General features: G+C 50.0%; 1 protein-coding gene across 6 annotated transcripts in view; it reads right to left on the reverse strand.

The window, feature by feature from the left end:
- NRP2 (neuropilin 2) overlaps positions 1-17,505 on the reverse strand; it is a 90,761-nt gene that overhangs the window by 46,488 nt on the left and 26,768 nt on the right. For all 6 annotated transcript variants that reach the window (XM_055811986.1, XM_055811984.1, XM_055811985.1 and 3 more), the window contains exons 3-7: positions 14,965-15,146; positions 10,373-10,603; positions 9,642-9,797; positions 7,622-7,791; positions 6,393-6,548 (exon numbers count right to left, since the gene is read on the reverse strand). In XM_055811986.1, coding sequence (XP_055667961.1) covers positions 6,393-6,548; positions 7,622-7,791; positions 9,642-9,797; positions 10,373-10,603; positions 14,965-15,146 — 895 coding nt within the window. The remainder of the gene's footprint in view (positions 1-6,392; positions 6,549-7,621; positions 7,792-9,641; positions 9,798-10,372; positions 10,604-14,964; positions 15,147-17,505) is intronic.

Below are 17,505 nucleotides of genomic sequence, written 5' to 3' on the forward strand. Positions count from 1 at the left end.
GTAATTTGTTGCTGACTTCTGCAAAGTCAAGCTTGACAGAAAGCAGAAGCAGGACTGAGCCCAAAAACTTTACCACTATCACATGCATTGCTGAAAGCATCTCTTACATGACCTTAGTCCCAACCACCTGCTTCCAAGGAGCGCAACCTCAATTCTGCTTTAGATCTGGGGCCCAGTAATCTCCTCAGATTAGATGACATTCAACAAGCTACATAACTCTGAATCCGGGGCCTTGACACCCTGGACTGCCAGTTTATAAGGGCAGAAACGGCACCTGGGTTCCAGCTCTCTTATCAGCCACATTGGCAGGATCTCCCCAGTGACCCTTGTTTCTGTAAAGCCCCAACTGATCATAGCACATCACTGCTTCTCACCCCGTTTAGCTTCAGAGAAAGGGGACATGTTCAGAGGGCAGGTGCTTAGTGCTGTTAGAGAAGTGGGGTCCCCCCACATGCCGGGCCTTTCAGCCTCCTTCACAAGTGGAAACGCACTGTGAGCCCTCAAGTCCCAACACTGCTGACCAGGGTCTGACCCTGAGCATGTGGTTCCTCTGCATTGAAAACACCAACCCCAGAGCCCAAGTGCACCGTGGAGAGAGTCCCATTGACTTGAACAGGCTCTACATCGTGCCTCAAATTAGCACTCACGGCATGGGAAGAACTAGCAGGAAAATGTGTGAAATTGGGAGCGCCAAGAAAGCAAAGATTTCTTTCCCCTTACCAAAATAGAACATTGCTATTCCTCCCATCCTATCTGCTTTTCATCCCACTCAGCACATATTTTGAGCCAAGTCTTCAAATGGTGTAAATCAACATATCGCCATCGAAGTATAAGAAGTCACGGTAATTTACACCAGCAGGAAAAAAAAAAACAAAACCCTGGCTGTGATCTATGGAGATAGATAGATAGATATACACTCAGCAGAGAGCATGTATGCGCATGCACATGCACACGCACTGAAGGGTGACAGAGCCAGAAGACAAATGGGAAAACCATTAACAAATTAAAAGCACCTTCCAAGAAGCAGTCAAGGGAACTCATTTTCACTGCTGCCTCAAAGAGCTGCCTGTACCCTCCCCATATACCTTACGTTTACCTCTGTTTTAGTCCAGTCGGCAGGTCTACATGTAAAATTAAATTGATAATCAATGAGAGCTGACCTGCTTAATTAATTTGCTGCAGAAAGCAAGTGCTGGGAGATGATGTCTAGGCTAGAGGAGGACTGGGCAAGTTTTCCGTGTGCACGCACTTGCAAGCTCCACATCAACACTTACAAGTTGTATTTCTGACACGTTGGAACTGCCACGGGATGATGGGGGGATTTCTGAAGCTGCATTAGTTCCAGTGGGTACGGGACTTGTGCCAATGGCAGTTTGGAGTGAAGGGCAAGCGAGACAAAAAGTGCCATGAAGTCAAAGAGGCAGCAAGTCAGGAAGGGGGCAGACGGTAGCCTCTCTCCCGCTTTATTTATTGTGCTGCTTGGCCCCTATGCAATTTCTTGTGGAGCTAAAGAAAGAGGCTGGGGGAGGCAGAGGAGAGGGCCAAGGATGGCAGCAGCCCTGCCTTCGTCTGTATGTATGTGTCTCTCTGGACCCACTAGATTTACTGCAGGATTATGTTATTCCCGTGGAGACAGAGCCCTGGAACAGAGCATGCTAACAGGATTAGGGCTTCAGGATTTAGACAGAGAAGCATGAAGGAGAAAAGTAGGGGAGATTATTTTCCTTGTCAGATAGGGAAGGCATAAAATGGGGCATGTTTGATGGTGGGAGGATTCTGGCTCAAGTGGAGGGTGCATAGTTCTGGATTTATTAAATCCAGGAACAAGGAGGTAAAAGAAAAATTATACTTGGCAACACTCAACGAAGCACAGCCGCCTGAGCAAACCACAGCGTGCTAGGCTGGGCTTGCCAGCACTGTGTCTTTGAGAGGCTCCACTCAGATCTGGGAGACACCAGGGACATGAGGAGTGGCACTCTGTTAGCCTGCAAAGGAGATATCAGGCTCAGAAGTACAAAGCTGCAGCCTTGCTAGGAAAGCCAGGGCTGTAATTCTCCCCTGGTACTGCACCAAGGGTGGACGCGCAGGATGCCTTTCCCAAAGCCTGACATCTTTGTCCTGCCTGCAAAAGCAGCTGAAGCAGGCTGGGACCTGGGGATGCTTCTGGACAAACCCTCTGCACCATGATGTCTCTGTGCAGAAGAACTTGTGGCCCTCTGGCTGATCACACAAGCTTTTCCTGAGTTTTCCAGATAAAGAAGCCACAGGACTGAACACTTTTCTCTCCTGCTCACCGCCCCCCAGTGAAAGAACACAGGAGGCCTCAGCAAGAACAGAAAGGACAGAGGAATGCTCCTAAGATAAAGCACAAGGGTCTCCAAAAAGTCATCCTCAATATTCCCTGCCAGCACCAAACAGTTCTGACATACCCAGCTCCATGCACAGCTGAGATATTCAGCTCTTTGCAGCAATTCAACCTGCCTTCTTGCATCCACCTAAAATACCACCCAGGAAGGTTAGCTGATAACAAGCACAAAGCCATCAGAACAAGTATGAAATGGCAAATGCACGTCACCTGGATCTTGCCACCATTTCTCATCCACTGACTGCTATAGGTTCTCAAAGCAAACGTTTCAGTTAAGTCCTCCCATTTTACAGACAGAGTAATGGAAGCAGGGAGAGCACCCATCACAGTCCCAACCCACCCTGAAACCCATCCTGTTCCCCTATCCCTTGCCACACTGGATGATCCCTGTGAGCTGATCTCCAGAGTTACTAAGATAGAGTGGCTCAGACCACGCTGAGCCAGAACCTGAGACCCTGCAAAGGAGGAAGTGGATCAGAATGGATGAGCACTTTGTTTTCTGATAAAATCCTCATAGTTGAGTCTGTCCAAAGAAAATGGCCAAAAACAAAAGGTCAAATCCTGCCAGGTGAAGAAAACGGCCAAAAATAAAAGGTCAGATCCTGCCAGGTGTTCTTTTCCTTCCTTGAGTTCAAGAACGAGTTGTTTTCTAAAGACATTTGCAAACCGCTAGATAAGACCTCAGCGGCACGCACACCAGGGGTTGGTGCCTGGATGATAACCTCTGGGGCCATCGACCCCGGATGCCAGAGGGGGATGCAACAGAGAGCACAAGAGCCAGACCAGCCTTTTGGGGGCAGGGGTGGTTCGGCTGTTTCGTGGGGGTGTGCTAGTGGGTAGTAAGGGGCAAGTGTGGGGCAACACATGGTGGTGGCCACTCTTCTCCCCGTCTCCTTTCTCAGGGGTCACACAGGAAGACAGCTCTGCACCTTTGGCTGGGCTGCTGGGTTAGCCTCTCCCCTTGATCCCATGTCCCAAGCAAGGACAGACCATCACCCCCTGGACAGCGGGACATCTGGGATGTGCTGGGCTGGGCTTTGTGCAGAGGGGGCTGCCAGGCAGGGGAAAAGCCCAGTAGGGTTGGGGCAGGAAGAAGGTAAACATGGGGCTTTTCTCCTACTGGCTGCAGATCTGCCGATGCCTCCCAACCCCAGAAACGCAGCAGCACTCAGCACGGAAACAGACCAGCCAGCTCTGTCTACTGTGAGCACGTATAAATCTTGTTTTCCTCTGCTTCATCCTGCCTTTCCCACTTCCCTTGCTGTGAGTGCCAGCAGCTGGGGACTCAAAAGGTGAGCCATCACGTTTCACAGGGAAACATCCTGGCCCCACTCTCCTCTGAAACACTGCGGGGAGGGGAAGCCGGAGGCAAGAGACCATCATGCCCTCCACACCCCTCTTGCACTCTCTGGTTTTCTCTTGCTTTTTAGTTCCCTGATGAAGATGTAAATGTTAGCTGACCTGCCTATAACACGACAGAGCTTTGCTTTTGGCCCACACAGCCAGCAGAAATTCAGAGCAGTGTTTGATACATCCCATATGCCTATGTGTGCATGTGCATATATATATATATATGTGTGTGTGTGTGTGTGTTTGTCTGTGTATATATATCTGTATGTGTATATATATATGTAGCTATCTGCATGTATATAGAGGAATAGAGAGAGAGTCCCCGTCTGTCCGCCCCCTCTCCTCCCTCCCCACTGCTTATGGCACCAAATCAAGCTGCGGCAGACTTGACAAATCTATTTGGCATGGTTCACTCCACCGTTGCAGCCTGAACCGTGTGGAGCACTGCACTGATGCAAGGAGGAATCTGCACCTTGAATACAGACACCTGGGAGCTTGCCTAATGCAGGAACAGCAGGGATTAACGTGGGTGGGGAATGCAGGGGCAGAGGCCTCAGGACTAGGCCCACGAGCAAGAGCTTTGCCCTGGCCCTGCTGTGGCTCGGTGGGCTGGCAGCCGGTCGTTCGGCAGGGAGGGAAAGCAGTCACCTGGATGCAAGGGGTAGGAGAGTCACCAAAACCCAATTACTTATCCTCCAACCTCGAGAGGTATCTGCTAAATGGAAGCCAGAACATGGGAATGAAGCAAGACTGGAATAAAGGAGTGAAAAAGGAGATGTTTGATTTTTCCTCTTTTTTATGAAGAGAGAAAACAGAGCCGAAAAAAGCCGATAGGACTCAAGGACCAAATCCTGAAATGGTGGCAATTCATATGGCTATGGCACTGCTTTGGGTTGACACCAGCCAGGCTTTAGGGTCTTGCTGGAGTGATGTAAACTGGCCCAGCAGTACTGAAACCAGCTGTACTGTCCTGCTCCATATTGGCTAAGGATCCACTGCCCAGCGCCTGGGACTGCAAGATGGACCATCTACTCTCCCCTGCAACTAAAACTCCCCTCCACGCCAGACTCCTGCCCCAGTTAGACTCCAAAAGGTAAATTTATTGCCAGTGGTTATGTGAAGCACTGAACTAACTGTGTATTGAGCCCGTGTCTCTGCCCAGCATGCTGCCAATCTCCCATCTGCCTTGGCTTGCAGAAACAGTCCCAGCGAGACCCCAAACTTGCCCATTTTCCATGGGGTGAAGAGAGATGACCCTGGTTCACAAAATGGTCTGCCATGGCCAGTGGGTCCTGGGAGAGCACAGAGCTCCCACATCAGCACATGGCCACCACGTTAGGTTTATACATGAGCTCTGCCATGAGCTATGGCCCTGGAGCCAGCGTGCCTGAGGTCTCGGCGAGCCTGGCTGCTGACTCTCCTTATTGGGGAGCTGGGCTGCCCCATGCCTCCATTTCCCTACCTCTAAAATAGAACTAACACCACCTTACTGGCATGTGAGGAGCTTAAATACTCCAAATATTGGAGGTATGGGACCCTGCTAGGGGCCTCTGCACAGAGAGGACTCATTCTGCGAAGCAAAGTGAATTTGAACCGTGAGACACACTTGTGGGGAAGGGGAAATCACATGGCCCAGAAGGGAAGGAAATGTCTGGATGAATCCTGGACAAGGCAGGGTACTGCGTTTCATGCCAGCAGTGCCTGTGCCAGCAAACGGAGGAGACAGCTAATTTAACAGAAGAGCTGAGCAATCAGAAATTGCTGGGACGTGTGTGCAGAGGGAGGTGTGTGGGACCCCAGCCACTCTGTTCACACAGCCAGATTATGGCACATCAACAGGGAGGACCCGAGCTGCGGCAGCAGTGCTAGTGGGCACCACAGAAGGGTAAGGAAAGGCTCTCCCAAGGTGCCCTTAAGCTGGGGACAACCACACGACCAAAGCAAGTGACAGAGCAGGACCAGCCTGGCACCATGGCTGCCTTAACCCCCCTCCCCATACGCCAAAGGTCCCGTGCAGACTGCCTTGAGCTTGTCTTGCCTGGCCATGCAGCAGCACCTGCAAGGCTTGGAACAGCTGAACACCCTTGCTCCCGTCTCTGTGTGCTTCCTAGAAACACAGCGAGATCGTGAAGCAGCTCCCACAGCTCAGTGCACCCTTGCTGACCGTGCCTGCTAGTGCAGATCCCACAGCTCTGGCAGCCTGAATTGCTCCTCATTATTTATTGTTCATTTTGTTCTCTGGGATGGTGTGATCGCCTCTTAGGATTTGTGCCCTTTCATTTCCAGGCCTCAGTAACTCCTGAACTACAGTTTCATGTGGTTTTGTGATTGTTAACCCAGCATGCAGACAGGGCTACGGCCATAAAAGCTCAATGAATCTTGTATAGCAAAACACAGGCTGTGAAAGCATTTTCTCCTTCATTTGCAGTCAAAGAACATACTCTCGCCACCACGAAAGATACAACAGCAGCCAGGTTTTCCAAGGAATAGTGTTTCCTCATTGCTGTGCAGAGGAGAAAGGACTATTTCTGCTCAGAGCAGTATCAGTCTTTTAACCCTCATCAGAAAAAGGGTCCCTCACAGATTAAACCCTCTAGGCCTATAAAATCTCTGTTTTCCCTCCTGTTGGCTGCAAGACTCACCACGGTGCATGCAAAAGAGACAAGAAGGCCTTTACCTTGTGGTTCTTCCCATGTCGGTACATCATCCAGTCCTCACCATTGGTGCTGACCTCCAGCTTGTAGGTACGTACGTAGTAGCCATTCTGGGTTTCTCTTGAGATGGCACCCTGTGTGGCAATGGCTGTGAGCACAGTCAGGAAGTGGAGGTCCACCTTTTGAAGGGAAAAAAGGATGAGAGCGAGCGGTGACCACCTGAGAGCCCAGGCTGGCTAGCTAGTTCCTCCCTCTGTCTCTGAAAAAATGAAACGGTGTGAATTCAGTCTGTCTCACTCCATCTGTGGGAGCACATTTGAACAGGCACAAACCCCCCAGGCTGACTTCAGCAGGATGCTCGCAAACAGTGCCATGGGACAAAAGCAACTAAGGATCTTGATGTCTGTCCATATGGGACCATCACAAAGCCTTCTTTCTGCCTCAGACCAAGCAACAGGATCTGCACAGAAGCTCACGTTCATTAAAGCATGACAGAGGCTGACTTTTTCCATGTAAAATAAAAGCATGATGTACAATTAGCAAGTGCTGCAGTTCTTGGTTTTCCCTTGTTTTGTTTTGGGTTTTGGTTTTTGTTTGTTTGTGTTTTTTTTTTTTTTTTTACAACGTGGGTTGAGAAAGGTCAGCAGAGCTGGCTTGGTAGCACTGTCATGAATGAAGAATGAAATGTCTGCTAGAGGCAATGACATTCACCACCTCTTGTTCCTAGTGCCCTTTAGCAAGCAGTGTCTCACAGCAAAATGACACAGCCAGAAGTCCTATGTGGACAGAGACTGTGGCTCTAACCAGCTCCCAGGGAAAGCCTTTGCTCTGTCATCCCCCTACCTGACATTACCCCACTCATGCTCTCTGCATCACTGATGAGATAAATATTATTCTAGTTGGTTTTCCACATGCCCCCTGGAGACTTCGGTTCTCAGGCCAGTGGCGGAGTCAGTAAGTGGCAGATGTCCCTTAGTCTCTGTCAGTATGCTGGGAAGTCCATCAAGGTTTTGGGGAGGAAGGAGGGGGTGGGAGAGGGCCAGCAGGTCAAGTCAGCCCTCACGCTGACATGCTAATGGGAGAGCCAGCCAGCTGCATTTCACGGAGGCACTTGCAGCTCCCCTGCTGCTTGCTCTCCGTAAGCCACAGAGGCAATAAAAAATTCAACAAGCCTTATGTTCAAGGGTCAGTTTAACAGCGTGGCACTCCATTTGGTGGGGGAAGAGGTGAGTGGGCTGGAAAGCATGCATACCTGAAGGTACTCTTTGTTGCTGTCTACATTGGGAGTCCAGCCATTGTCATCACTGTTGAGTCGGCTCTGTTGAGGGGTCCATCGCCCATCTGAGTAGGTGGAGGAGGCACTGATCTGCATGTTGGAGATCCTGCCAGACTCCATCCCCAGCGGCACATTACACTGGAAGTCTGGAGTGGACACACACACACACAGATCAGCTTACAGTCTCCGTACTTCACTCCCAAGTGGAAGGCAGTGCTGAACTATCCTCCACAGCTAACCCTAAGCAAAGGTGCTGGCCTTTATGGTGCAAGATGACCATCTTGCAGGCTGTGTGTGCTCACAGAAGGCACTGAAAAATTAAAGATGGGGCAGCTTTATGTTTGCATGTCCCTCTGAAAACTAATACAGTCCAGATCTTTCTCCCTCTATCTCCTTCACTTTTGCACAGTTTTGACACAATTCTGTCCTTTCCCTCTGTCTCCACCAAGATGTCCCAAGTCCCCTTGCCACAAAGTTCCCCGTCTTCCTCAAGGCTGGAGGTGAAATCTAAGCACTGACAAGGCAAGGAGTATGGGCAGGCACAACGGGAGGGTGCTTACTGCTGTGCTGCCAGCTGGAATGTCAAGGCCTGGAACAGGCAGGTCTAAAGGTTTCATGTGCATGTAGAGTATGGATGCATGCGTGTACAGGGCTTTCTATATGTGCATGAGCTACATGTGAGATCAGCCCCATAGGAATTAATCAGCCGAGGATATGAAAGACTCTGATATGTTTTCATTTGGGTTTCCTCATTTCTAAGACTTTAAAAGTCACAATTAGCTCAATCTTATTGCACATCTCATGTATTTTATGGCAGCTGTCCTGTAAAAACAATAGCAAAGAAAACATTAATAGAAAATACTGCATGGGCCCAAGCATGCCATTGCTGTAAACCAATGGGGCTTCACCAAATTGCCTGTGTTTTTAATGTGGCCAGATCAACCCTGGGTGGAAATGATGGGCCAAGTTAAGATCTCAGTGGTATTATTAACGTTTCAATTTACACCAGCATAAATCAAAACAGGCCTGGCCCTTTAACAGTTTCTTGTGCTCGATTTCTCAAGCTTTGTGTGTCATTAACATTTTATTTCCCAATCTGTTTAAAGAACAGAACAGAAAGAAGATTAAAGAACAGATCAGCTGAGTGTGGAGATAGGTAATGGTGAAGAGCTTATGCTTGTCTGTAAGTTTCACAGCCTCAGCAGTACATTCCTAACTCAATCACAGAGCAAGAGCCTGTAACCCAGCTGCCCTCGTGCTGCACCAACCCCTGCTCTACCCTGTTCTCCATCATAAGCGTTCAGTGTCGGATCAGGGACCCCATCTCTTTCTCTGGGACTGAGGGGTGTCCTGAAAGCTTATTTTGTTGTATCACAGGTTCACCGTGAACAGAGGTCAAGAACTGTAGCTCTGATACAAAAATACCATGGGAAAACAAACTGAATCTTTCTTCGCCCGCAAGTGTTATCACAAAGAATCAAAATGTTCTTAATTCTCAAAACACACAACTTACTTCCTCACTCTGTATCAATTTAATTCCCTTAATAAGGGATCTAAACCAAATTTTGGTTTGAAAATCCTAGAGCTTTAGGTATTTTTTAATTAGACAAATTAGACAACCGAGAAATCCCGATTTGTAGTTTGGGGCTGCTGCACACACTGGGCTGAAGTCTCCCCCTAAATCCTTTGGGCTGAGCACACACATGCTGGATTCTATCCCAAAAGGTATTGAGAAGACTTCATGAGCAAGTGAAAAGTCAAAGGTCAGAAAGTGTGATTCTTACTGAAATACCACTTCTATGAGAAACAGAGAACACACCTAGTGTAACTGCTGTCTGCATTGCTGCGGGGGGCGGGGGGGGGGACGGACGGACGGGGGATGGGACGGGACAGCCCCTGGACACACTCCTGCCTGCCTCAATCTCGCATGTGCCAAGTGAAAGACTTGGGAAAAACAGGTGACATGACTGCCTCATACACACATGTTCCAACTTACTTTCTGGGACTTCCTGCTGGATCAAGTAGTACTGAGCAGAGAAACCATCTTTAGCCACTGCCAGGTCCGTGTGGAAGGTGAGCGAGAGGACGCCGGTGGTTGAGCGGATGTCCGATGGCATCTTAGTGCCACAGTACCTGCCTATCAAGGGGCCAACTGCAAAAGAAAGAGCAGCAAACTAACATCTGCTTTTTCACTGGCCTCCTGGGTCACCAGCAGGTTGGCATCACTCAGCAGGGATGCCTTAGCCAGGCTGTTAGGGATAAAAGCAAGGCTTTGAGGATGGACTATGTTTTACATCTGCTGGCCTGGTGCCATGCAGTACACACCGTACAAAAATATCCACTGCAGCGGGCGTTGCTCTGCAATTACTGGGAAATGCTCCAAACTCCTCAGTTTCTCAGTGGTTGTACAGGGTAGGGAGGTCCTCCCAGCACTGCATGAACCCGCTGCCCTTCCCTGAGGGAGAACTGGTGGTATCTCGGAGTGTCCCATGGGGCTTTCCAGTTCAGTGGTTACAACAGATCAGTATTTTGGGGTTTAACACATGCAGCCTTCTACGAGCACACTGTGCCCACAGCTGGCCATGGAGCGCCGCAAAGGCAGGTTGCACGCTGCAGCCACATGTGAGGTTAGGCACATTTGGTGTTCAGATGCAGACTGCACAGTGTGGAGCTTTGTGAGACACCAGGAAAGGCGAGGACAGCGGGGTGCAGCACCCCATGACTTACCCTGAGGGATACCGTCCCAGATGTCCAGCCAGTCGTACTTGCAGTCTCCTTCCCCTGCCTGCAGCGGGTCATGCTCGAGGTCAAAGAGCAGGAAGTGGAGGAGGATTTCTGTCTTTGGCTTGGCTATGATGGTGAAGACACAGTCCAGGTTGTGTGGATACTTGTCAGGGAAGCCAGGAGACTCAATAGTGCCGTTGGTGGCAGTGAAGTTTCTGGAGCAGTCCTCAGAACCTGTAGTGGCAGGGAAAAACCCACAGCTTTAGCAGCAATGCAGCTTAACGCCAACAGCTTGATACTGTGGAAACCCCATTTTGAGCTTAGAGGAGTTGTGTATTCACTTCTGGAAATGTTCTGTAACCCAAGAGCTATGTGAATTCCTGCAAGGACTGAGAGGGTGATTTTTAAAGCTTTCCACAGGTGAAGAGGCACGGTCCGTAAGTTCACTGGGGTGGGCAGCATGGTTCTAAATCCATCAGACAGCTCTGTAAACATAACCTGTACACCACTGCTTATCCTCCTGCCAATTACGCCAGAAACAGGACTAGAAGAGCGATCCCATCTAAAGCCACCCAAAGCCACGGCTGCGATTCAGCAGGCCAGCACCCCGTCATGTCCCTCCCAGGCAGTGGTGATGGCCTTGGTGGGGAAGGGAGCTGGGCTGGGGTTCCCCGCCAGCCCTATCCACTGTAAGCTGGGCCCCCAAACAGTGACCTGCCAGGAGACCTGTGTCCACCACCCCAAAGCCTGCCGAGGGGCCGGCCAGCCAGCGTGCGGGGGGCTGCCGTACACCTGCGGCTGCCACCCGCCAGCCATGCTGGCAACGGGCCACAGCAGTTCCAGGTCTGATGGAGGAGCCCCTGTTCGGGGAGGGGGCTGCCTGGGAAGAGGCAGAGTAACAGGGATGTCATCTTTTTGGAAAAGCTGTCCCCAGGGGCTGGTCTCCTGTAACCTTTACCCCTCCAGAACAGACATGTGTGCCTCAGTTTCCTCTTGAGAAAATCAGGAAGCACAAATATTTACACAGTGAAAAGGCCCGGGGGAGGGTGCCAATGTCTCCACTGTTAGCTGGAAACCCTCTGGAAGTGTGTGGTTAGCCTGCGGCCCCCTAAGACCCATGCAAGGGACAAGGGTCAGCTCCAGCATACATCCCCACAACACGGCCACGCCACGGCAAGAATGGGGGTAACAGGGGCTGTGGCAGGGTGAGCTCTGCTGAGAGGAGGAACAGAGCCCTCTTTCTCACAGGGTGAGCTGTCTGCACCAGAAATGCGAGTTATTTCTATCCTTAAGGAAGACCTTTGCGTGGCGAGGAAGGCAGACAATATTGCCTCTTATTTATTGCTGACCTCAGCACTGGCCTCGGCTGCAGCCAGGCCAGTTCAGTGCCCTGTCTCACACAGCCAAGGTGCCTCGGGGTGTCCGGGGAAAGGAGAATTTGTGTCGTATTCATACCACGGTGACTTTGAAACTGCTGCGCTGAGGAGACAGGACAATAGGCAACAGAAATCTGCAGCCTGGAGCTATCAAGAGTCAAAAGGGGATGGTCGAGAGGCTGCCGGCCACTGCTGCAACCCGGCATCAGCGTTTGCAAAGGTTTCTGCTTCAGTTTTACTGGGACACCCTCCTTCTCCTCTACAAACCCTTCTGCTCCAGCTCTTCCAGGCAGCACGAGTCTTCCCGGGACTAATGGAAGACTTGTTATTCAATTCAGCATTAACCTACAGGAGTCAGGCCAGCAGCCCGCAGTAATAGCAGGATCCCAGCACTGCATTATGCAGCGCCTAGCTGGAGAGCTACTCAGGAGAGGCTCTTAATTGACTACCTAATGAAGCAGCCAGCTTTTCTGGTGTGAACCTGTGGGGTAAAATACAGAGGCAAAAAATAAGGCCAAACACAAATCACTCTATAACGCTGCAAACAGGGATAAGGGTGTACTTCGTTCCAAACAGCTTGAAAGACAAATAGATAAATAGGGAAAATAACACAAGCTCCGAGCTAGGGAGAAAATCAAAGACTAAACCCAGAGTCAGGAACTGTCCTCTGGAGACAGGAGAGCGACATAACTATGTCACCGCCTTAGACAACAACAGTTTCCTCATGTGGGGGCTCTTATCGCATTTGGCATCTTTGTCTACAGTTTGGCTGATAGCAGCAAACACAATGATCAGCTTTTTATAAGGAAGCTGCAGATAATCAACGGGAGTCATGCTGACTTCGGCAGCACGGACCAGCCTGAGAGGAGGCTTTGATGCCCAGCGATGGAGAGCTCAGGCGAGCCCTGCCAAACCGACTCACAAAGTGAGCAGCAGGGAGGCTGGACCAGCCAGGGCAGGCGGCTCTTTTGTCAGCCCACAGACCACTGACTGATACCCATCAGGGGATTCAAAGACTGGTATGCAGTTGTTTGTATGCAGATTGCTCCTCTCTCACACAGTGATAAGGGAAATTTAGCACAAGGTGTGGAAATAAATGCTCAGTTGAAAAGAGTTGTTTTTTTAGGTCACCTTTGAGAAAGAAAGAAGCTGCAGCCAAGCTGCCTTTACTGATGTGGACAATGACAATCCGATGATGACCTTTAAAACTGATGACACCTTGCTGGCTACCCTGATGGCTCAGACCAAAACTTCACCCGTGCCTGCCTGCCTGCAAACAAAAGGCAAGGTATGCTTGTGCTGCGGTGGCCCCGCAGCCAGCACTGCCCACCGCCCTCCCTGGGAGCCCCGCGGGGGACAGGGGCTGGGTAGACGGGGTGGGCTGGGGGTGCTGCCAGATCACAGGCTCATCCCCGCCCCTGTGCCAAAATCTCTCTGCCAGGCTGGGTTTTGTGGGCGGTGGCTGTTTCTGGCTAGGATGGCTGCCTGCAGGGCAGGGTGGTGGCGAAAGGAGCCTCAGCATCACTTCAGACCTAAGGACAGCTCTGCGGGGACCTACATCGAGGGAGACAAACTCAGCTCCAGCCTCTGTCTAACACCCACTCTCTCCCAGATCAGCCCTTGCTTTCTCTCCCTCCCTACCAGCAGCAACAAATTCTCCTTTTCCCATGAATTTGGTCCCTTGCTGGCTCCCCCCCAGGCAGAGACGGTTCCTGCCTGCCATCCCTTCCCACAGCCACACTCAGCCTGGCCTGGCCACCTCAGCCAGCTGGACTACTCCTCATTGCCCGGCGCCCCCAATCTGGGCATGGACGCGATGTGAGGACAGGCACAACCCAGCACATTCTGCAGGGCTCGGAGGGGAAGCTTACAGACAGCGAGAGGCAAGGGCAGCTGAGGTGGGGCAGCAGCCTTCCCACCCAAACACAGGCATTCTTTGCCATCCTCCGTGCTGGCAGCTGGCTTCAGCAAACCCCAATAGCTGGATGAACCACTAAACTCTTCCAGGGCTCATATGCATCCTAATCATTATCAAACAGCAGCAGTGAGCTGGCTGCACCACAACAGCTCAACGACCAGTTATACAGCCCAGGCAACCACCAGCAACAGCACTTTCCTCATCCACCTGAACCTCCAGCCACCTCCTTCCTCATGATTTCACAATGAATTTGAGAAGTCCCATTCCCATCCTCTTGCAGTAGAGTCTCCACGTTCACGTCTACCTGTGATGGGGTTGTGGGCTGTCTGCGCACCTCTGCCTGCTGCACAGGTGGGCCGAGGCCCCCGGGCACTGGCTGCCTTCCCTTTGAAGAGGCTGGGTAAGTGACACTGTTGTGCTCCTTTCTGGTTCTGCACCAGGCACAGGCATTTTTCATGCTGGATGCAATGACGTGGAAGCTGCGTGTGTGTTTTCCTCCAACGCACCACTGAAGGAATGTGGGCACAGGGCAGGCACCCGCATCCCCATGCAAAACACACTCTTGTTCCCTCGGCACGCAGGCACACCTCTCCCACCCGCACACAGATAGCCAGTTTTATTTTCTCAAGCCTCCTTCTTCCCAGGCACACAATAGTGGCAAATATTTAGACAGAAACACTATTAAAAGGCCTTTGAGCAGCTTTTCCTTTCCTCAATAATAGTTTGGTATTAAACAGAATTATGAATAGTTCCTCTTATATCTGCCTGGAAAGGAGCTGCCTCAGCCCTTGACAGCACTGCTGACAGCAGTTCCTTGAAAACCACAGCTCCCCAGTTACAAACCCCTCTTCCACCGACAGAAAACACAGTGTTATTGATCAGCCCTGAATTGCAGCTCCACAGGAGGGGGAGCTCCATGCACTCCTAACAGAGGGACAATCTTCAGCCCTAACAAGCTCCACACATGCCAGGAAGATACATGCTTCTAGTCCTCAAATACAAGAAAGCATTGAAGGAGGAACCTTGCTTTTGATGCCACGCTGTGATCCAAAAATGCACTATGGTGCTCCACTAACATCTTTACCTTCTTGGAAATGTGATCCAACAGACTTGCTTAAATTAAAAAAAAACCAAAAACCACAAACCAACAAAAACAGCCCACACACAGGAAAAAAAGACAAGAGCCCTTTATCTCTGAGGAACATGTTAAAAATCATACTGAAAAGGTGGCCAAAGACATCTCCTTGTAAAGAACACCGTGGCGAACAGCCTGGGAGACAGGCACTGACTCAGACACTCACCGGTCTTGTAGATCTCATAGCGCAGGGAGAAGCCAGCACCTTGCCGTGCGTAGTCCGAGGTGAACTTGATATAGAGAGAGGGGCCAGAAGAGGTGATGGTAGGAGGTGCTATGTTCCCACAGTGCTTGCCCAGCAGGTCTGCTGCTTCACTGTCCCCATCTCGGATCTCAATGTAGTCATACCTGTGGAGGCAGGTGAAATGGCAGTGAAACCATCTGTCAGGGAGATGCTTCAGGATGCCAGGAACAAACAAAACCTACTTTTTGTATCTGTGTATTTCACAGAACATCTTCCAGACAGGTACCTTAAACTGTCACACATACCATACCATGCAACCCCCAATACAATTTCTTCCCTTTTGTCTGTCTGGCTACATTTAAGTCCCTTCCTCTGTTACTCCTCACATCATTAATCGATTGCACCCACATCCACTTCAACTTCAGAGCCAACAAGCAAAATTTAGGACACAATTTACCTCCATTTCCACAAGACTTCTTTGGCATGGGAGAAGCTCAGACAAACTCTCCTGGGGCTGCTCTCCTTCCCTTACCTCTCTCCTTAAGTGTGATTGTGCCACTTAGCACAGCTCAGTTTATTCTGCTGTTGAGGTGGGGGTTGGCCAAGTACACACCAAGCATTAAACAAATAGCCAGTGTTCAATCCCAGTGAGCAGGTAGCTGTTTTGTGCACTGTCTGACACCACACCGGTCCCTTTAACAAGCGCAGCCAGTACACTTACTTGGCACTTGGACAGCAATACTCATCATCTTCTAACAAAGATTTTCTGTGGATGAGAAGTGCTGCACATCCACTATTGCCTGATCCTTGTACACCCTATAACAGGCAATCTGCCTTTGTTAAACCCTGCCTGGAGATGTCCCACCTGCCCACTGGCATGGCTCCTGGGCATCTGAACAGTCTGGGGGAGAAATGTGGAGGGCTGGAAGAATTGCATCCCGGTGCAGGGACAAAAGGTTGTTGCAAAGTCTGGGTCAAAGGTGAAACCCCTACAGACTCCTTCATATTTTCTAGGCCATGACTAATGGCAAGGTAGTATCAGACTCTGTGTGCTGTGAAGAAACAAACAGCTTTTACGTGAACATCTTGTTCTTCAGCTACTTTCTAACACCCACGCTCTCCCTCTCCTCTTCTCCTCCTCTCTGGCCAGCATGCTGCTATTTACAGAAACTGCCCATCTCTCTTCCACTGTTTATTCGCTTTGTATCAACCTGTTTGAACAACATGCTACAGCTCTTCTCACGGGGCCAGGAAGGGAAAAAGCATTTCCAGGCTGCCAGAAATCTGCCTTTCTTCTTTGTCACAAGATCTCCTGTTTGGGAATGGAGAGTTGAAAGGAGAAGTAGCTTGCTGGATACAGAATGATCCTCATGTGACTCATTCCTGTTCTGCAAAGCACACATCAGCAGGCAACAACCTCAAAACAAACTTACAGGGACTCAGTGTGCTCCTCCACAAAGAAAGATGGCTCGGACAGCTTTGGTTTCACTCCTTTCTAGGACTAACTCGGGCTGGGAGCCAGAAGCAAAATGCCTGCAGATAAAATCCTGTCTACACTGGACCGAACAGCTAGCTGCAATCATCCAGCCTTTAACTTCATTACAAACTCAATTGGCTTGGCCAAGGTGAAATCCAAGTGGTCTTAAGAAGAGGCACTCACGAAGGAAGAGCATTTGTCTCAGCTGGTGGGTGGATGCACAGAGATGTAAATGAAGATCCAATCCATTCCCTCTGCTCTCTCCTCATCTCTGTGTAGCTCCCTATCACCTCATGACCCCTTATTACCCTGACACTGTCCAGCAGCACCCTGCATGACCCCACTAATGTCCATCATGTGTGGCTTGATCCCACCATCTCCCCAGGGAGGAGGAACGAACAGAGGGCAGTGTTAGTGCTTCTTTTAAGTAGAATTTTTTCCTCCTTGTTTGTCTATTTGTTTAAAGTAGTGCTGAGCAAACATTAGGGACATTTTGTTCTCTAAATAACTACTTGCTGTCAGTGTACTTGCAGCCCTTCCACATCCGAAGTACACATCTGTGCCCCAGGACTACTGGCTACTAGTGAAATCGTGACTATGTGGCAAAAAATTAATTTGGCGAAAGCGTGAATGTTGACAAAACACAGTTAACGAAGCGGATTGTAAAAGCTGCTGTTTGCATGGCACAGGCAGAGGTTAGTTGCATCCCAGGGAACCACATCTGTTTGTGTCCTCATGGGGTTAAAACTTGCCAACACAGGCTTCAACTACTTGACTATGATGATCAGTTCCTGCTGTAGCCAACACACCAAACATCCTAGCACTGTCCGCACAGCTCCTCAAACCACCCAGTGCTGTAGGAGCCCTGGCAATTTCAGAAACAAATTCTGGACCAAGAAATAGTTGCTTATTGAATGGGTGAATAACTTCCAATAATACATACAATTTGGGAATATTGCAATCTGCTCATGGGCAATCTGCAAATGGAAAATTAAAAGAATGAATCTAGTAAGTAAATCATCAGGAAATATTTGCCTCTCTGAATT

This window comes from Falco peregrinus, chromosome 8, assembly GCF_023634155.1.
Source record: "Falco peregrinus isolate bFalPer1 chromosome 8, bFalPer1.pri, whole genome shotgun sequence".
NCBI classification, from domain to species: Eukaryota; Metazoa; Chordata; class Aves; order Falconiformes; family Falconidae; genus Falco; species Falco peregrinus.